Here is a 20,158-nt window from a genome sequence, read left to right on the forward strand (position 1 = left end):
AGTGTGAATTATAGTATGTATAGTAGTAGCGATAACGAGTAGTAGTGGCCTTAACTATACCTATTATAGTTAACTTAGTGTGTATGGTTCTTGGCAAGTAAGTAATATAGGCATCGAATGAGATGAAAATGCTTGTATCTAACACCAATATACATGATATATAACTAAGAAATCAACGACAGTCGGACGGATAACAAATACCCTAAGCCCACATCAAACAAGAACAGGAAATAAGGCGAGCTATCGGTCCTAAGTCCTTCAAGTCTTACTTATATAAATATATTAGTGTAGATACATTTTATAAGAAAAGTAATTTAATAAAAATCTTGACAAAAGAAAGCATTTAGAAAATAGTTTATTTTCCAAAGTAGTTTTGAAAGCGTAAAGTTCTTTTATAAAGCATAGTGATAAATCACATGTGATTTGAACTACGGATAGTAAATCAATGTGATTGATTTCCATAAAAGTGTATATTTGACTTGTATCCCCCCCCTAAAACATATGAAAACATTAGGAAGGTTCATTAAGGGGTATGAACTCACCTGAAATTGAGTAAATCGGGTAAATCGGATGAAAGTGTCGGTTGAGCGTTTGGTGTCAATTAAAGACTTGTACACTTTTTTAAGTCCCTATTAACATATGAGATATATGTTTTACAAGTAATTAGTCACTTATACTTTTATTAAAAACATTTAAATATTCTAAATTGATACGAGGTCTTACGGATTAGAAGTGGTTCCCGGGGAATGTACAAGACCAAAAGGGGGTACTAAGGGGTCCAAGAGTTTACTCCCTTGGAGTTTACAGCCCAAAGACCACTCCTTGGGAGTTTACGGCCGTAAGCTCCATGGCTTGGCCGTGAACTCTTGTTTACTCCCTAATCTTTGATGTTAAGGTCCTTATCTCATCCCATTAACTTTCTAGTGAAGGTATAGGGGTATTTAGGGGCTTAAACCCTCATTTTGGCAAGGTTTGGGGGAGTTTATGGTCTAAGAATATGCTTGGGCCGTAAACTCTAGTATATCCCACAAACATGATGTTTTACTTGTCCTAAACTCGAATTGGAAGCTCCTTAGGTCATATCTCAAGTCTAAAATGATTTGGAAGTGTGTTTGGGGCATTTTTGCTTGGACAAAGGGTGTTTACAGCCTAAGCATGTGCTTGGTCCGTAAACCCTCTTTTATGCCTTAAAAATTTATGTTTTGATGACTAATCACCCCAAGGTAACTCCCTTAACTAGTATCTAAGCTTAATAGAAGAAAAATCGGGACTTTTGGCAACTTTTTGGGGGTTTACGGCCTAAGGAGGTTCTTAGGCCGTAAACTCCCTTTTGATGACCATATTGTGTGATTTTCGAGCTAATGCAATCATAAATGATATTTAGGACAAGTTAGGGTAGAAGATCTTACGTTTTGGAGAAGGGATTTGCGGTTTTGGAGCCGGAAACGATCTAGAGAGAGAAAGTAGTGAGAGAGAGGAGTTTGAGTGGTAAAAGAGTTCAAGGAAGTGTTACCCTTCCTTATATAGGTCTCGGGTGTTGCACCCGGTACACGGCTACCCGATGCTAAAGTTTAACGGAGTTTAAACTTTTTACCCGGGTTAATTGGTTGAAAAATAATATAACTTTATTTCGTTAAAATGGGACTAACATTAACAAGATATATTTATTTTTACTAAAATATTAATCACATATGAAATATAAACAAATAATTAAATGTTTATTTATTATACGGCTCCAAATTACGGAACTTTTATAAATGACATATTCCGTTAGCGGAAACGGAATTATATAACGGATTTAACGTTGAGTTGTCACAACAGGAAAAGTAAAAAACTTAAAGGAGACTTTATAGAAAGAAAGATCACCCTTATTTGCCACAAATGGTTGAAGACATCAACAAGAAGATCAATCTGACCATAGAATCCACATGTTGCCTGATAATGACTTCAGTAGATGAACTACTGAAATGTAAGAATTGCAATTGAACTCTATTAGCATTTGAAAAGGGAATTAGGGTTCTAGAGAAGACAAAGAAGGGTTTAATTTTTTTTTTTTGGACCATTTCTCGATTTGTGCGTGTCATCCTTGCGCAGGGGCCATGCTAATCTTCTCTGTATCGTTTCAATTTTATCGGATGTCCCCAAAGGGACAAATATAGATGAAGAGCTTCGCCATATAGAGGAGTAGCATGTTATATAGGACGACGCGAGTTCTAAATGAACTAGTTTACTGTTTGTGGTCATATATTCTCAATGTCTTTAAAATTAGGGTTAATGACTTAGGAGGGTAATTAGGTTTCCAGTTTGTCCGTATTAGGTCACTAAGGTTTTTTTTTAATGCGTATTAGACCAATATGGTTGTTATTAACGTTTACAAATAGTCATTTTTACTGGTTAAAACCGGTAAAATGATTATTTCTAAACGGTAATAACAACCATATTGGTCTAATACGCACAAAAAAAAACCTTAGTGACGTAATACGGACAAACTGAAAACCTAATTACCCTCCTAAGTCATTATCCATATATATATATATATATATATATATATATATATATATATATATATATATATATATATATATATATATATATATATATATATATATATATATATATATATATATATATATATATATATATATATATATATATATATATATATATATATATATATATATATATATATACACACACACACGTCGTATTTACCACCAAAAATATTATGTACCAAAAAAAGCCTTTCTAGTAGATTCATCTAATGGAAGCCGAGATTAAAGGTGTTTAATCAAGAAAGAAAAAGAAGATACTAAAGTGTCAAAATCAACAATCATCCCTTGATTTTATAGGTACTAATTTACTGCTTTTTGAAAAATGATAAAAACAAAACTGTGTAAACGAAGAAAAGTACAAAAGGATTCCTCAAAGAAACAATATTTTGTATTAATTCTAGTTCATGTTCTAATATTTCATTGTAAGTTAAGAGTTTTTATTTCTTTGGTTGTCACCGTCAAATTAGTTCTATTATTTTTCTTTATATTTGATGATAACCAACACTATAATAATCTAATCATGTACCATCTACCATGTTATAAGTCTACACAATTTGTCTCAATAAGATAACGTGATGACAAATAAATGTTAATTAGTTAAAGATGAAACGGAGTGAAGACAATCTATTTGTGAGATTTTGAGATGAAAGAAAAGAAAAAAAGACAATATATTTGTCATATTCTTATTGACATTTTGTATCAGAATGTTCTGATAAGCTCTTTTCTGTTTAAGAATGATCAGATTGTCCTTTGTCGAACGAAGATCTTATGAAGCTGATTTTGCAACATCAAAATGAGAATTTCCAGATCTATCAATTAAGGCGTCAACACCACTCATTTGAAAGCATTTAAAGACGTATTTAATCGATCTCAATTATTTCACTTTGTCATAAAAACATAAAAAGTTACAACCACTCAGACATTATTAAGTGAATAATTATTGGTTTGCTTTGTTCGTGTTGAACTTATGACCATGTATTTAAATTACGTACTTTTACTTTATGGACTTTAGAGCATTGCGGTGAATTCGCAAGTAGTCGACATCTACTTAATGCTCAACTTGTACGAAATTAGTAGTTTCAAATATCAGTGGTTTAATGCTATGTTTGTACATAAGAATCATACATCTATGCTTAGCCATGAACGTTGTCGTTCTTTTCCATTCAATTTATATGTTTTTACAAACATAAGACGTAGAACAAAAATAAAATATCCCAAAATAAGGAATTTAACTCTTATTGTATATGTTTATATTGTTTAAAATTCAATCTTAGTTTTGATTTTGATATTGTAGAGTTAATGATATACCTCGAATTATATTTTAAGATCCAAAAAAACACACCGTTTGATTATCATAAATGTAATAAACCAACTAAACATAATTATCAGAAAAATAATTAAAACGAAAAGCTTACATAAAAAGTTGATAAAAAAAAAAAAGAAGCTAACACAATAAAATATCTCTTTTTATATGTGGATTAAAAAGGGAAGATCCACGTACAAATTACAAATTTATGCAATGCATTAATACGACGTCGCAACACCTTGCTTTAAGCTGCAACAGTAACTGAAATAACTGTCAAAGGCTTAATCCATATACCGGCGGCGACCACCGGCAGTTCACCATTGAAACTAAGAATCTTATAAACAAGCTTTAAGTGGCTTCCCACATAAACAATCATTGTAACTAAACGACGACGCTTCAAGGTGCTCGAACCACGTCGCCGCCGGGATCTGACCACATAGATGGTTATGACTGACATCAAGATGGCCGATAAACGACGCTGAAGATATCGACTTAGGAATCGATCCTTTCAGCTTATTATACGATAAATCCAGTATCATGAAGTAAGATCTTGGACCAAATACATCTGGTATGCTTCCCTCAATCGCGTTTCTGCTGAGGTTTAATATGCTAATGCGGGAGTTCAATAACGTCGCCGGAAGTTTGCCGGAAAGCATGTTTCCGTCGAGGTTTAATGTCCCCAACACCGCCATTTTTCCAAGAGAATCCGGAATCTGCCCGGAGAAACGGTTCAATGAGAGATCTAGATCTGATAAACGGTAAATGTACGAAATCGTCTCCGGTATCGGTCCATAAATTCTGTTTCCACTCAACAAAGCACGACTCAGCATCCGAAGCTTTCCGATGTTTCTTGGAATAGTTCCCGAAATCAAGTTGTTTCTTAGATCCAAATGCTTCAAAGAGGACAGATCTGCTAGAGATCTCGGGATTCTACCTGTAAGTTTGTTATCTGCAACGTTGAGAACTGTAAGGTGGCGGAGCTTGCCGATATCGGAAGGAATTTCGCCGGAGATTTGGTTGCCAATGAGGTCGAGGATGCGAAGGAAGGAAAGAGAGGAGATGCAGGGAGGTATAGTACCGGAAATACCCTTCCAATCGGCTATAATTACACTGGATAGCCTCGCAAGCTTGCAGATAGCCGGAGAGATAGTTCCGGTCATGTAGCCGGTCCGGTGAGCCTTCTGGAAAACCAGATCCTCGGACTCCCCACGGAGGTTTATGTCGGCAACCCGTTTTGTAGTCGGGTCGCAAGTAACACCATACCATTTATTACAACAATCGTTACCTGTCCATGATTTAAAGATACCCAAGTAAGGCTCGTGTAAGCCTGCTTTGAATGCCAGCAACGCCGCCCTATCCGACGGCGGACATGCATTCACCGTTACACCGACGCTCAATAATAATGCAGCTCCGATCACCCATACGAAGGTACCCATTTCTGTCTTAATTATTTCACTCTTTACATACACTCTAGATCTACTTCTCTATATATGCATGTTTTTCTGGTGTGAAAAACGACAAGGTACGTGCATGTGAGGTGGGGTAATGAGAGTTGCACACTTAAATTGGATTTATTTATGACGATAATTAAAAAAAATATATTAAAGACTAAGAAACAGACAAACGTATTCCCTGTAGCATGCTCTTGGAAAATAATAAGAAATTTGTTTTTAAACTTGATTCAAATTGTTCTCTTGTCCATAAATTTAAATTGATTATGCCTAGAATATAATTTATAAACTATGCATGACGGATAAATAAGAATATCTTATGAGGACAAGGATTGCTATCATGCTAGATACAAAAAGATTGCGGTGGCCACTATATGATATCGCAAGTACTATGGCAGAATTATTATGTTTAGAACTTAAATGTGACTAACAGCGACACACACACTACACATTTCTTTTATATATATATATATATATATATATATATATATATATATATATATATATATATATATATATATATATATATATATATATATATATATAGAGAGAGAGAGAGAGAGAGAGAGATAAATGTTTTTAGCAACTATTGTGTGCCTAAATTGATCAATGAGAATTCAAGAAATAACAAATAATTAAATATATCATTTAAGAGTATTTTGGACCTTTTTATACTTTTAATTAAGGAAATCATTTAATTGAAATCCTATAATTAAGGAAATAAAATAAATATATTTGCCATAGTCGTGTGTGGTAGAACACGTTCATCATCGGCATCAATACCATCACAATCACCGCATTATCTTCTACGATTCTCGGCGACATTGTCTTCTTCAATTCTGATGTCGGCGAGTCCACCTCCGTCATAGCCGATGCCGACCGGTCCTCTCCTCCAGAGCACACGCCGACTGATTTTCTAGAACATCATAATAGCCGATTTCTAGATTCTTGTAAGTTATCGACTCTAATGCAAATTAGGAAAAAGTGTGAATTTTTTGTTCTTAAAGAAACACGCACGATCCTAAGATCGAGTTTTGAAGGAGGGAGGCAATAATTTTCTTTCTTACCTTCTTATACTGATTCTTCATTCTCTTCTTTGAAATTCCTTCTTATGTTTAGAATTAATTTTATGAATTCATTCTACCAAAACGATTTTACCTGTTTTGATGTTTTTTAACTGTTTTATAAATGAAGCAACTATTATCAATTGACAATTTGAACAATTGATCCATGGATTGTTTACTCAAGTGTTGAATATAAGAGATCAAGATTATCCAGAAAAGTATGTATTCTTTATTAACAATTATTCAATTGATTGATTGTTTGTTTGTTCTAGTGTTGTAATTATTGTATACTTGTATTCTAACATATTTGCTCAATTTAATATTACTGATTAAGATTGGTTTAATTGGTTTTAGGTGTGAGAAGAAGTGCACGACAAATGTTTGTGGAAATGCCTGAAAGAGAGTTTGACCATGTGGCATGCATTACAACAGAATTACTAAAGTTTTTTTTTATTCAGGTATCATAAATTTCAACATGCCTAACTAAAAGAATGGTCATGAAATAAATTTATGTTACTTGCTAATTTACTATGTTGTATGTATTCTGTCAAAGTTTACTATGTTGTAACATATGTATTCTGCCTAATTATTCTGTCAAAATTACAACATGCTAATTTAATGATTCTTTTAGAATATTTTTTGCCTATTAAAATGTCATATATTTTGTCATTTCATTTGGTGGATTAGTGTTTTTGTTAGATTTTGATGATTTTTTTTTCTTTTTAGGGTTTGAAGACTTTGTCATTCATGTGGAGAAGAAAGAAAATATGGAGAACAAGAGTCTCTTATAGTAGAATGTATTCCACCATAATGTATAAAACGAATCTTAACAATATTATTCTTTCAGAATGACTTACTGTTTTTTGTTGGATTTTGATGTTTTTGATGCATTTGTTATAGGAATGACATGAAGACATTATAGGAATGACGTGAAGAATGAAACAAAGATTGAGCAAACTCAAAGTTTAAGAATGTTGTTGTTTTTTAAAAATTACACTTGTTATTCTTTCAAAATGTTGACATTATTCAAGAATGTTCTTTTTGTATCAGAATCATAGATGTAATTATTTGATATATTATTAGTTTAAGAATTGTTTTTGTATATTGTTTCATAAAGTACTTATTCATATTTTCTTTTTATTAATGTATTCTTAAATAATGTCATAAACTGTTATTCTAACAGAATGTTATTCTAAGAATCGCATTCTGACAAAATAATAATATTCTGATAGAATAAAATCGGTTATGTTAACAAATTAAGTTCGAATTAAAATTGAAATAATTAAAAAAAAAAGATTTTTAAAATTAGTAGAATTATATGTCCCTATAAATCCGAAAATTTCCTTTTATAAATGTAGTTAATTGTCCAAAATACATTTTTGCTAAAATTCGTGTGATTATATGGTACATGTTATCCCATTGTAATATCATACACCCTCAAATCATGTTCATTGATTAATTTCATCTGTTGGTCCAGATCTATGCATTTTGACACACAATAGTTACTAAAAGCAAAATAACATAAGCATATATATATATATATATATATATATATATATATATATATATATAGAGAGAGAGAGAGAGAGAGAGAGAGAGGATTATTTGAGAACTCATAGTTTCCCGAAAACCCGATACCTAAAAGTGGAACGCTAGATCAAAAAAAGAGACGACGAAGATGTATTGTGGCATTTTTGTAAATAAATGGAAAAAATAAAGGGACGAGGGTACATTAATAAAATAATATCGGGGGTATTTTTAGGGATCTAGAAAATGAACCATGGAATAAACTGATCGGAAACCTTTTTCATGTCACAATAGCATTTCCGATTTCTGATTATGTACATTCGGCGGTCGGGCGAGCTCTTTGTATAACCTACATGAACACCGACGATTGATCTCCACCTCATCTCTAATGACTCATTTTACATCACCTCCTTATCTCTAACGAGATCAAAGAATCTATCTGGTTGACGGTTACAAATTCTCCGAAGATGAGATCAAAGTGCTTATCGACGGAGACAATTCCTATACCCAGCTTATTGGTCGTATCATCCGCCAATTACTCGATGAACTCGTCCAATCGGCGGAGCCTGGTGACTTCCTCATCGTTCATTACAACGGACATGACACTTGCCTTCCCACTGAAACCGGTGACGATGACGATACTGGATATGAGGAGTGTATGGTTCCAAACGACTTCAACCTAATTAACGATATGATACTTGCTTCGATTAATGTTCTTGTGGTTGATTAGAATTTTATCTTTGTTTTACTGAATTATATCTCAAAATCAATGGATTTAGGGTTTGTATGAGTGATTTAGTAGTTTGACTTCAAGTTTTACCAGTGAATTGTCTAAATTCTAGGGATTCAGATTAATCGTGCGTTCACCATTACCGATTATTGCTCCCAATTTTGACGATTTTCCGATATCATGTAATTGCTCTGCTCTTTCCTACTGGATTGCAAACACTTTTCGTGGAATTACTCTCATACATATTATTTTGGCGCACACATCATTGACACAATTGACAGCACCCAACGAAATTCGCAAATTACTGGCATCATTGTGTCATCTGGTTATCGACACATTATAATCACTTCTTGTAAATAAAATCAAGTAAAATATTACAGGGATATATAAAATATTATAGGTCTTATGAATAAGAATGGTTAATCTCATCTTGATCTGTTTGTTTTATACTTTGGTCTGATATATAAAATATTAAACGGATGCGGACACATTAGGAGAAGGAGAGTTGGTTCATATCTGTATCTTGATGTAAAGATCCAGGTGACTTACCTACCTCATAATCAGTTTCATTTTACATACAAAGGGATTCTTTGTTTGATTGCATTGAATTGCAGGTTGATCCTTTGTGTAGTGTGAGAACATCACATGAAATTGGTGAAGTGTTCGTTATCAGATTTAGAATTGCCATCCTCAAGTCTCTGAAGTCTTCACACACTTTGGTATGTTACTTGATTATTGCATAATTTATAACTAAACTAGGATTCTTTATTTTATTTACTTGACGAAATCAATCTACAAGGTTTGCAAAATCTCCATTGTGAATGTCACATACGCATATTTCATCGAGATATCACAGCTTCAAACATTTTTAATGGAAGGCTATCAACCATAGGTTAATTAATTTTATAATTTTCTCTTTAATTACCTCCATCGATGTAAGCAACCTTCATATGTATGCACGGTTTGTTTCATTTATATATTGGGTTAACAAGTGCATTAGGTCCTATTTTTCTAAATGGATCTCTATTATTTATGTGTTGGCATTGATGAATTTAATATGAATCATAAATATACTCATGCATATTAGATTCATATAAAAGTATAATGCACTGGTTAATCTGGTTCAAATAGTAGACATATATATGTTTTTTTATTGGTATGATCTGGTTAATTAGTTTTTATGATTGTTGGATTAGTGTCTAAGTCCATAACTATATTTGGTATGTACTTGACCCGGTTGTAGCATGATCCTTTTGGGTTGCCTTCTCCGGAGCAACTTGATTAGATGATTAATGGAGAAAGAGGTTGTTATGGTTTATTAATATATTATATTAATAGTATATTAAAGGAGAAATCATATTTGTTTAATTAATATTGGTCAAAAATTAATTAAGAAATTAATTTTGTGAACAAAAGAAATTAATTAAATTTTGGGGATAGAATTGTAATTATTGGATAGTTGCAAAGTAGGTTGAGAAACCCTATAGATAAGGTGGACGAAATCCTTATGGATAGCCCATAAGATTTCATCCAAGGTAGGGATCCAATAGATGCTTATGGGCTGCTGGGTGGTTAAGTAACCGGATAAGGACTCTGACTGAATAAAGGTCACAAACACTAATAAAGGTCACAAACGAAGTCTCTCTCAATCTCTCTCACTCTATCAAAATCTCTCTCAAAACCCTTTTCAACTTTTTATAATAATTTGGGGCATCCCGACCCTTAACTTGGTCAAAAATCACTCAAGACGGGTAGAACTTGAAAAACAGCCGTTAAGGACCGAAACCTCCTATAAGAACCGAAGTCCCTGTTAGAACCGAAGTCACCTTCGGGTTCGGCTCCTTGCGCGCCTCTCGGTCTATTTTGCTCCTTCAGACTTCAGTCTATGTCGCTTCCCACCGCCTTCGGTCCTAGCCTCGCAACCGAACCTACTTTCGGTTTTCAACTCCATGGACCGAACCTCGCCTCCTGACCTCAGATTTTTGCAGGTTCGCCTCCTATTCTTGATTTTCGATCACTTTTGCGTTTTAAGCCATTTTTTTGTGATTTTAACGTGGGATTTTCACCCAAACTCATATTTTGACATATAAGACCTTATATATTCATAATTTAAACACATTTTAAGGTAAATCTTTTTCTAGGAATAATATTTAGTGGGTAAGATATTGAGGTGGAGTGTTGACTTTGCCTTAAAGTTATGACACAAATTATCCTCCACACCCAATCCATGACCATCCTCAGTCACTATTCATCCCTACCTAGTCAACTATTTGTCCTTTCACCCTCTTTCTCCAGCATATGATCGTGAGTAAGGGCTGGACACCCTTACTTCTCCTCGCACATTACTCACACTTTCACCAAGAAGCAAACCCATTTCTCTCTCTCACTTTCTCTCTCTAAACTCGAAATTGAAGGATGTTCTTGAGCATTCTCCTCCAATTTTGGTAAGTCAATTCATCCTACACTTGATTATCTTAACTTCTTCACTCAAGTCAGGGATTTCTCACACGAATATCGTCATATTTGTTACTAGATCTTCAAATCTTCAAGTATCTCCCAAGTGTTCTTGACTTGCAAACTTCTTCTCTTCAACATCCATCCTAAGAAATCTCTCAAGGTGAGTTCATACCCCCACATTTTCATGTTTTCTTCAAGTTTTAAGGGGAGAATACAAGTTAAATTATCAAAAACTTAACAAAACTCAAACATCATCTTTCCACAGAAAAGTTGAGTTCCATTCACGGACTGTTTTGACTGACTTAAACTTAAAATCTTTCAAAAAAATTTTAATATGCAAATAGTTCAGGCTTATACCTTTAAAATGAATACTTTCACATATTCACACGATTTTTCTACAATTTATGGTAATTTTTACAAAACTGCCTATCACTGTAGCTACGAATTCGGACCAGTCTGTGAATATGAATGTTTTCACACCAGTTATAGACTTCTAAAAATCATAATAAAATTTATGAACAAAGTAGACACATTTTCTAAACTCTCAGAGTTTGCGGATTTAGTTTTCGACTTCATATAATTTTTCTGTGATTTTTCTAATTCAGTGTAGAAATGGTAAAAACGAAGTTACAGTTTACAACTTTCATAACACTTTTTAACATGTTGATCAAAGTGTTAATCTTTGATGATTTCATATTTTGCATGTGTTTTCTATGGTGACATAGTTATATAGCAGAAAATGTTCACTGAATTGTAAGAGTCCTTTATTATTGCAATTAATAGAAGATGAGGCATAATAAACATAGTTACGTTTTTACTATACATTCTACTTACACATAAAAGGTTTTTATACATTACAAACATTTTGATAAACTATAATAGTTGTATTTTATGTTTCATATACATTACAAACGATTAGGATAAACTATAACAAGGCATAGTTTATGTGTCATTTACATCACACCACGAAAGAGTACACTTCTATAAAAAGGGGCTTTCAGTTCACTTTACGTAAATATGTTAATGAATAAATTTGTGAGACATTCGCTTCACGTTACTTCCAAAGTAGCACATCAAAAGTCATGTAATTGTAACCACATTCTCTTGTAGGGAGAGCGTGATAGTTGTGTATAGATCTATATTGGGTTTGACAAACCCACACCTTAGCTGCATGCAACAGCTAGATCGACAGGTCTGGGGTGACAAATGTCATTAACATTCCAACGCCTGAAGAACGTTGTATACAAGGCTGACTGAGTCATAATATGGTTATAATAACTCACATGGGGTATTAAAAAACATAAGATTTACGGGATTTTCTTTCAATTAAACGAGTTTATGTCGATTTAAACTTGCATGATTTACAATTTATATGGAAAATACTAGTACATTATTAGTCTTGGCATTTAAGACTGCAATACATTTTAAAAGGAAAATATTGGATTTTTATAGAACAAACATTACTTTTACGAAGAAAGGATTTCAACATTTCATTCAAAAGCTTATGAACTCACCAACTTAATTGTTGACACTCTTTCAAAACTAATTGTATTCTAAGGAAATCAGTAAAACAGGTAATCAACTGCTTTTGAGGATGGGACGCTAAGGCGTCAAACATTTCATTTTTGTCAACATAATGTAATTGATTTAGAAACATGTAAAACTTATACTATGGTGTAACTTTTTCAATTATATTTATGTTGGTTGTGTTTACTATGGTCACTATTATACTCGTTGTTATGATACTGTACATGAAGTCCTCCACCCCCGGACGTTTCCGCTATCCTTGGTTTGGGGGTGTGCCAATCTACAAAATAATAAGATTTATTTTAATATATTTGATATAATTTCTTTTAAAATTAATTACCCTTCAAATTATATTTTGAAAAGATAAGATCCACATCACCAAAAATAACTTGAGGCGGTGACCCACAACGCAAGTGATTTTGTTGATCAGTAGGTTGTGATAACCAATTACAACTCTTATGTAACTCTTAGATTAATGGTATCCGTAAAACATTACTTTGTTTTTAATGGCATGTTCATCCCATCTATGCTTCAGAACTTTTATGCTTAGTAGACATTTACCACATAAGAAATTGATCAAATCATCCATTTAACAAACATGTAATATTTCACAAATGGTTAGGTGACATTTATCCCACAAGTAATATAAAACACCTTGGCCATTTTTGACAACCCAAATGAATAAGGTACCCTACAATCCACAAGAATTGCACAAAAATCCAAAGTGATTTTTAAGTGGATTGCATAGATTTGAAGTTTTGGAAAATATGGTTTTTATCAATGCTTTATTATTCTAGCATTTTAAAATTTTTTGTATCATGAATATTTTATGCATAAAATATTTAATGGTACATTTAATATGTTCCAAAAATCATAAAATCGAATTTATTTTATATACAATTTCACCAGTTAAATTTTATATTTAATTTTAATTCAACATTATAATGATTGGAACCAGTTTCTAACTTTTTAATAAAACAACATTTTATTATAGAGTTATGGAGTTTAGATTAAGTTCAAAAAATATTTTAAACTTTTTATATCTTTAGAAGTTTGGCTATTTAAGATTTTTAAAAAAATTAAAACTCTTTCTAAAAAAATAAAAAATAAAGAAAAAAAAATCAATTTTTGGCATCTAATATTGGAAACTTTTACATAAAACTCTTGTTTGATGTTATATTTTGTCAAAATGTTTTTAGCATGGAAAACATATTTTCATGCATACAACATTTTATAACAACCAAAATAAAAAACACAGACATGCATTTTAAAGTGTATAAACAAAGGCATTTTTTAGTAATATTTATTGTGAGGCATCCCAACAGTTATTAAGTCATTTCCTAAAGGATTTAATGGGAAACTTCAAAGTCTTCAAAAGGTTCCATGTCTTCATATCTTCATAAGATCTTCAAGCTCCATCTTGTTACGTTTTTATTAAATAAAATACAACTATTCTAAAAATAATTTATTACATCTTCAAATAACAAATGAAATAATACTTTGCATCATCATATGAATAAATAGCAACAACAGATGTCTTAATGGCTTCTTTAAACATAACAAACATATCAAACATATCAACAAACAACTCATTGGTTTTTCTAAGGCAACTTTTATATAACCAAAATGCATGGAAAATGGTTATATAAAAAATAAACACTTTTAACAAGTTGCCAAAGAAAACAAATATGGACATTTCTTTAGCAAAAAAAGAAATCCATGTTTGTTTTCCAAAAATCAAAGATTATCATAACATGAAAAATCATTCTAACATTTAAAAGATGGCTCTGATACCACTGATGAGTTTTGATACATGAAATAGATAGCTTTTCACAAAAACCGGCTACGGAAGCTATAAAACTTTCTAGTAAATTTCAAGTATGTAATAAAACCAAACCATCAACGATACTTTTAAAGTGGTTATAATGATATTAAATAATCAAAGGGTGTTTAGAAATAACAATATTTGAAGCCTTTGGACCCTATTGGATTTAAGGTGCTGATAAAGATGGAAAGAACAAGAAGCTTGATCTTCTCTATAATTATCCACCACCAAGAATAAGGTACCAAAATTTCTAGATTTCTTCATGTATGACTTTGTTCTTTAAGCCTTAAGTGTTTAAATAATTAAGCACTAAAACGAATACATAAAGTAGACACCAAAAGCCAAGTAACAACTTCAAAAGTGGAGAGAGCTTCTTGCTAGGATGCTCTTGGCTTTTAGAGAGAATGGGAAGAAGTAGAATACCAAAAGCTAGCATCCTCTTTCACGTATAAGAGCCTCTTTAAATACCTCATGAAAATTAAATCCTTTTGAATATAATACTCTAAAGTATTGGCTACAAAAGAGAGGCATGGGGGACAAGAGGATGGAGGTTGACAAACAACCTCCCTCCATGCCTCCAAAACTTACGACCATATGGCCCTAAAGAAGACAAAAATTGCTTACTAGTCTTTTAACCATGGTAGAGTAAGTCATTGATTTAATCATGTTTAACTAAAGTGGCCAAAACATTGTACATAACTTATAATATGGTACCATATCATATAATGACTATTTTTCTACTTTTTATAATATTGTTTTAATAAAACAATATTTTTTCTCTAATTAAATACAAGAGTTGAATTTATTTATTAATAACAACTTACTTAATAGATATTCAATATGTGCCAACTTGATTATGGTGTGACCTTATAAGAGCATATATCATTAGCAATGTCACTCAACAATGGTTCTTGAGCATATAGGTCCAACATAACATCCTCTGTCTGCGTAAATGTCATTCACATAGTTTTTTCTCATGAATACTCCTACTATGATTGGCTCATCTCCTCTGTGGTTATTACTCATGGTTCTAAAAAGCACGCCATGACGCACCTTAAGGCGTGCCATGGCGCGAGGCGTGGTGTAGCCATTACGTAAATGTCTAAAGCGGGTTTGATAAGCGTGGCGCCCAAATAACATGTTAAGGCACGCCTTATCGTGTTATGGCGTGAGTTTCTTTCAAGGCGGGTTTTTATTTTTTTTGCCTAAAATAATTGAGTTTTTGTTAACTTTGTATATTAAATATTAATATAACACTTCTAAAAACTTGATATATTTAATAAAATTCAATAATTATATGATTTATCTTATTTAATGTATATAAAATAGTCATGCCTTGAAAAAAGTCATGGCTCGTCAAGGCTCACTGTGGCTTAACTTTGACCTTGTTGCCAAACCCACAACTCATGTTATTTAGAACCTTGATATTACTGTTGTAATCTCATACGTCGAACATAAACGTATAGTCTTCCCATTCCCTTTGTGCTTCTAGTTGGCCCATTCCCCTGAACATGAAGATTTCATTTTTCCCTAGACTTTTCGTCTTCGGCTCGACAAGTGCTTTATTTTCCAAATGCTTAGACCTAAGTCCTTTTATTAAATATGTTAATTTTCACGCCTGCATTAGGGGTGAGAGTGGTTCCAAACCCGGACCGATAGAATCGGACCCAAAAAAACCTGAGAACCAGTTAACGAGATTTTATAGGACCGAAAATCAAGCTGGTATATAGGAACCGATTCCGGTTTTGTTCCAGGAAAGGTACGAGTAAAGTGGGTCTGATACTAGAAAACCCATAAACATCAAAATGGGTCATGTGGAACCGGGTAAAGTGGGTCTAGAACCGGAAAACCCAGAAAAACCATAATTTTTTGGTAATTATTAAGTGGTTGAACTTTGAAAAATTTCATCTTTGATATCCCGACTTCTGGGGACTGTAATTCATTGAATATTAAACTAAAAATGAAAAAATTATAGTCAAAAATCATGTACAAAATTTAAACTATGTGTTTCAAAAAACCTCATGATAATCTAACTTCAAACAAATTAGATATGCATGTTTTAAAAGTACACAAAATACAAAAATAAAGCTGAAAAATAGAAAATTTGCAGCTTTGATATGTGATATCCCAACTTTGGGGGACTATAAATCAATGAATATGAAACCAAAAACGATAAAATTATATTATACAATCATGTACGACCTCTAAACTAAAATTTGGAAAAAAAAACCCCCGCATGCTATTATGAATTCAAACGAATTATATATGCATGTTTTAAAACTTTCATAGAATACAAAAAAAAAACTAAAAAGCATAAAATTTCCAGCATTGATATCCCGACTTTGAGGAACTATAATTCAATGAATAGGAACAAAAAAAAAATGACGAAATTATAGTCTAGAATCATGTACAAACTATAAACTACACTCTGGAAAAAACCTCATATCAATTCAACTTCAAACAAATGAAATATGCATGTTTTAAACTTTTCACAAAAACCAATTTTGGCCCCTAAAACCGGTTCCAATTCCTAACCCGGTTCTAGTTCTTAAACCAGATTTAACCGGACCCGAAGGACCCAAAACCCGGATAAATACATTCTTTAAACCCAAAATCGAAACCGATTCTACATATTACAGTTTTAATGGTTCCGGTTCCGGTCTGGTTTTTCAATTCTAAATCTCATCCCTAGCATGCATTCTATTTTCCAGTTCACGATGTAACATGATATATTCAATGGTATCATTTCATATAGTTTCATGGAACTCATGGTATCTACCATGATCCCGGGTCCTTGCCTATTCTCATGTTTTCCCTCTATTCTTTTTTGTGTTCCCCAATTATCGCCACTTCATTTCGATTAACACCTCTTGTCACTATACCACCTTTGCTTGCGTTAGGAAAAAGATTTTTTCAAAATTGCCTCATATTTTGGTACCTTGGGATTTCTATTGTTTTGGTTCTTACATACTGTGCTCGGCTATCGTTTTGTACACTAGGTCTTCCACTTGGTCGGTTTTAGCTTTTTAAATGATGGTTCTTCTTGTTTCATGTAGTGATGGACCCTTTCCATCATATCCTTCCAGGACATAGGTTGTTTGCCCACAAGTTTTTTTTTAACAATGCTCATGTGCGTAACCTGTATGTGAACATAACGATCACTATATTCTCTGCTTTCTCTTGTTGCTAAGGGTGCCTTGTTGAAACATCAAATGAAAGCGCTTAGGGTCTCATCTTCTTGTTGCCGGCACCCTAGAATAGCTTGTTCATCGGTTATGTACCTTCTCTGCTAGACAAAATGTCTGAAGAACTCCTCTTTTAACTGATAGATAATTTTCAATGTGGTCATTGGGGTCTCCCATCCCATCATATTTTGATAATTTAGGTATATTTTCTCCCGGTGGTAATTGGTATACACGTATGCTTTTTACTAATAGTGAATTATTCGACCTTAAAACTTGTCCACTTACTACATTACTCATTAGGTCTTGCATGTTGTTTCTAATTAGCAACTGGTTTGGTTATTGCACATATGTTGCCATCTGGTCCCCGAGCATGGGCTACAAAGTATAAGCTTGGTGCGAAGATATGAAGGTCCATTCGAAGTAATCGGGAGAGTATGGAAAGTTTCGTATTTACTTGAACTCCCACCCAAGTTGAAGATTCATCTCGTTTTTCACGCTCAAGTCGTACCACGAAGACTCGGAAGATCCCCAACGTGGGATATCAAAGCGCGCACCAACAGTGGTCGTTACGTCCTTTAACCACAAGATTGATGAGATACTTTCGGAACGAATTATACGGAAGCGGGGAGTGTCGAGCTTCAAATAATACTTAATCAAGTGGAGGAGTTTGATGGATAGTGAGGCAAGTTGGGAGTCCGAAGACTTACTATGGCAATTTCAAGACAAGATCAAGAGATACCGAGATGCAAACATGACGAGGACGTCACAAAAATAGGTGGGGAATGTAACGACCCGCCTTAATTAGATATTTTCTCTAATTATTTTTGTCTCTAGAATAGTCCTTTCTAGAAAGATTCTATAAGATATCTAGAAACTCCATGGAATGCTCATGAAGAGACATCTTCTAGAAAGATTCTAGAAGATGTCCATTAGTTCCTAGTAGTTCTTGTCTCTTGTATAAATAGGGTGCTCCCATTTCATTTCTCCCCACCTTGTAATTGATTTGAGTTCTCTAGAGCAATAAAGAGCTCTCGTGTGTTGAGTTACTTCCTTCTTTCCTTGTTCTTGTGTTGAAGTTTCGAGTTAGGCTGACTTAGTTCGAGAACTAAGTGCCGCACAGTGAACTTGAAGATTCAAGTCTGTGACATAATGTTGTTTTAAGGCTACTTGGTTTTATCCTTTTTTTACAACATCAATGATTTCGGTTTTGACATATAACTTCTTGTAACTGGTAGTAACTATTGATAACTGCCATTCTTATCCACTTATGATGTAAATACTCATTAACTAATAAATTTTGGAAACAAAAAATTTCTCCATTCATATGGTTGTCATCACTTTCTTTGTGTGTATATAATCAAAATTATTCCTTGTAGGACTATACTAATAATTTAAAATTCGTGGAAATCTAGACACAAGGGGCAAAATATCAAATTCAAACATTGATTTACACGACCGTACAAAACATCCAAAATCTTTTTGTGGATTCTAGAAACCATCCTATTTTTTATAAACCAATTACAGTTTGTACCCATGTTATGTGGCGTGCCATGAGATTTTTTACCATGTCAAATATTTTTTTTAGGCAATTACTCTCTTTTGGAAACATGTCGTATTCCAAAAAACATATATGACTTATTAGCAAATATTATTTTTCCATTGATATATATATATATATATATATATATATATATATATATATATATATATATATATATTAACACGTAAAACTTCCTTATACACCAAGTTTGAAGTGTAAACTCCTAAGGGTGAGCATTTGGACCGGACCAATTATGGAGAATATTGCGGACTGTGGACCGGACCAGATGAGTCGTGTCCGTGTCCAGATCCGGGTCCAGGTCTAGGTCTGGGTTTTCCGGTTCTTGGACTCGTTTGGATCGGTACAACTTTAAATGCATAGAGTACAAATCGTTAAAATAAGTTTTCGTTTCATGCATAACTAATCTACCTTGATTTTATAAATATAACTTGCAAAATTAATTTTCCAAATAAAAGCAACTAACATATAAATGAAGTTCACCAAGATCCCTTTCATATGATTTATCTATCAAATATATATAAAATCCAGAATTATAGTCTACAATAATAGTTAAAAAGTTGAAATATTTCAGCTTTGATAGCTCAACTTTGAAGGATTATAACTCACTGAATATAATACCAGAATCAACAAAATTATAGTCTAAATTCATCTACAAACTATAAACTAAATATTGGAAAAAACCACCGGTCAATCTGACTTAAAACGAATGAGTTATGGTTGTTTAAAAATTTTCGCAGATTACAAAATTTTAAAAATCTTGTTGAAAAGCTGAAAATTTTCAGCTTTGATAGCTCAACTTTGAAACACTGTAACTCATTGAATATAATGCCAAAATCAACAAAATTATATTTTAAATTCATCTACAAACTTTAAATTAAACGTTGGAAAAAACCGCATATCAATCCGACTTAAAACGAATGAGTTAATGGTTGTTTAAAAACTTTCACAGATTACAAAAATTTAAAAATGTTGC

General features: G+C 32.8%; 1 protein-coding gene, 1 long non-coding RNA gene and 1 other non-coding gene across 3 annotated transcripts; 1 reads left to right on the forward strand and 2 right to left on the reverse strand.

The window, feature by feature from the left end:
- Positions 1–2,048: 2,048 nt before the first annotated feature.
- LOC145060725 (U6 spliceosomal RNA) lies at positions 2,049–2,151 on the reverse strand. Its single transcript, XR_013686911.1, has one exon. It is a non-coding gene; the product is annotated as a U6 spliceosomal RNA (small nuclear RNA).
- Positions 2,152–3,997: 1,846 nt separating this feature from the next.
- LOC145058980 (uncharacterized) lies at positions 3,998–5,331 on the reverse strand. The gene has a single exon (XM_079006851.1). The coding sequence runs from the start codon at positions 5,292–5,294 to the stop codon at positions 4,194–4,196; it is 1,101 nt and encodes a 366-aa protein (XP_078862977.1). The 5' UTR covers positions 5,295–5,331; the 3' UTR covers positions 3,998–4,193.
- Positions 5,332–6,725: 1,394 nt separating this feature from the next.
- LOC145056743 (uncharacterized) lies at positions 6,726–7,354 on the forward strand. Its single transcript, XR_013685905.1, has 3 exons — positions 6,726–6,831; positions 7,100–7,185; positions 7,274–7,354. It is a non-coding gene; the product is annotated as an uncharacterized LOC145056743 (long non-coding RNA).
- The last annotated feature ends 12,804 nt before the right edge of the window (positions 7,355–20,158 follow it).

Source organism: Lactuca serriola, chromosome 6 (assembly GCF_051521515.1).
Source record: "Lactuca serriola cultivar US96UC23 chromosome 6, Lser_US96UC23_V15, whole genome shotgun sequence".
Lineage (NCBI taxonomy): Eukaryota > Viridiplantae > Streptophyta > Magnoliopsida > Asterales > Asteraceae > Lactuca > Lactuca serriola.

What these genes read in the sequence shown, in the direction of transcription:
- LOC145058980 (XM_079006851.1), bottom strand. Translation starts at nt 5,294, where the DNA reads ATGGGTACCTTCGTATGGGTGATCGGAGCTGCATTATTATTGAGCGTC.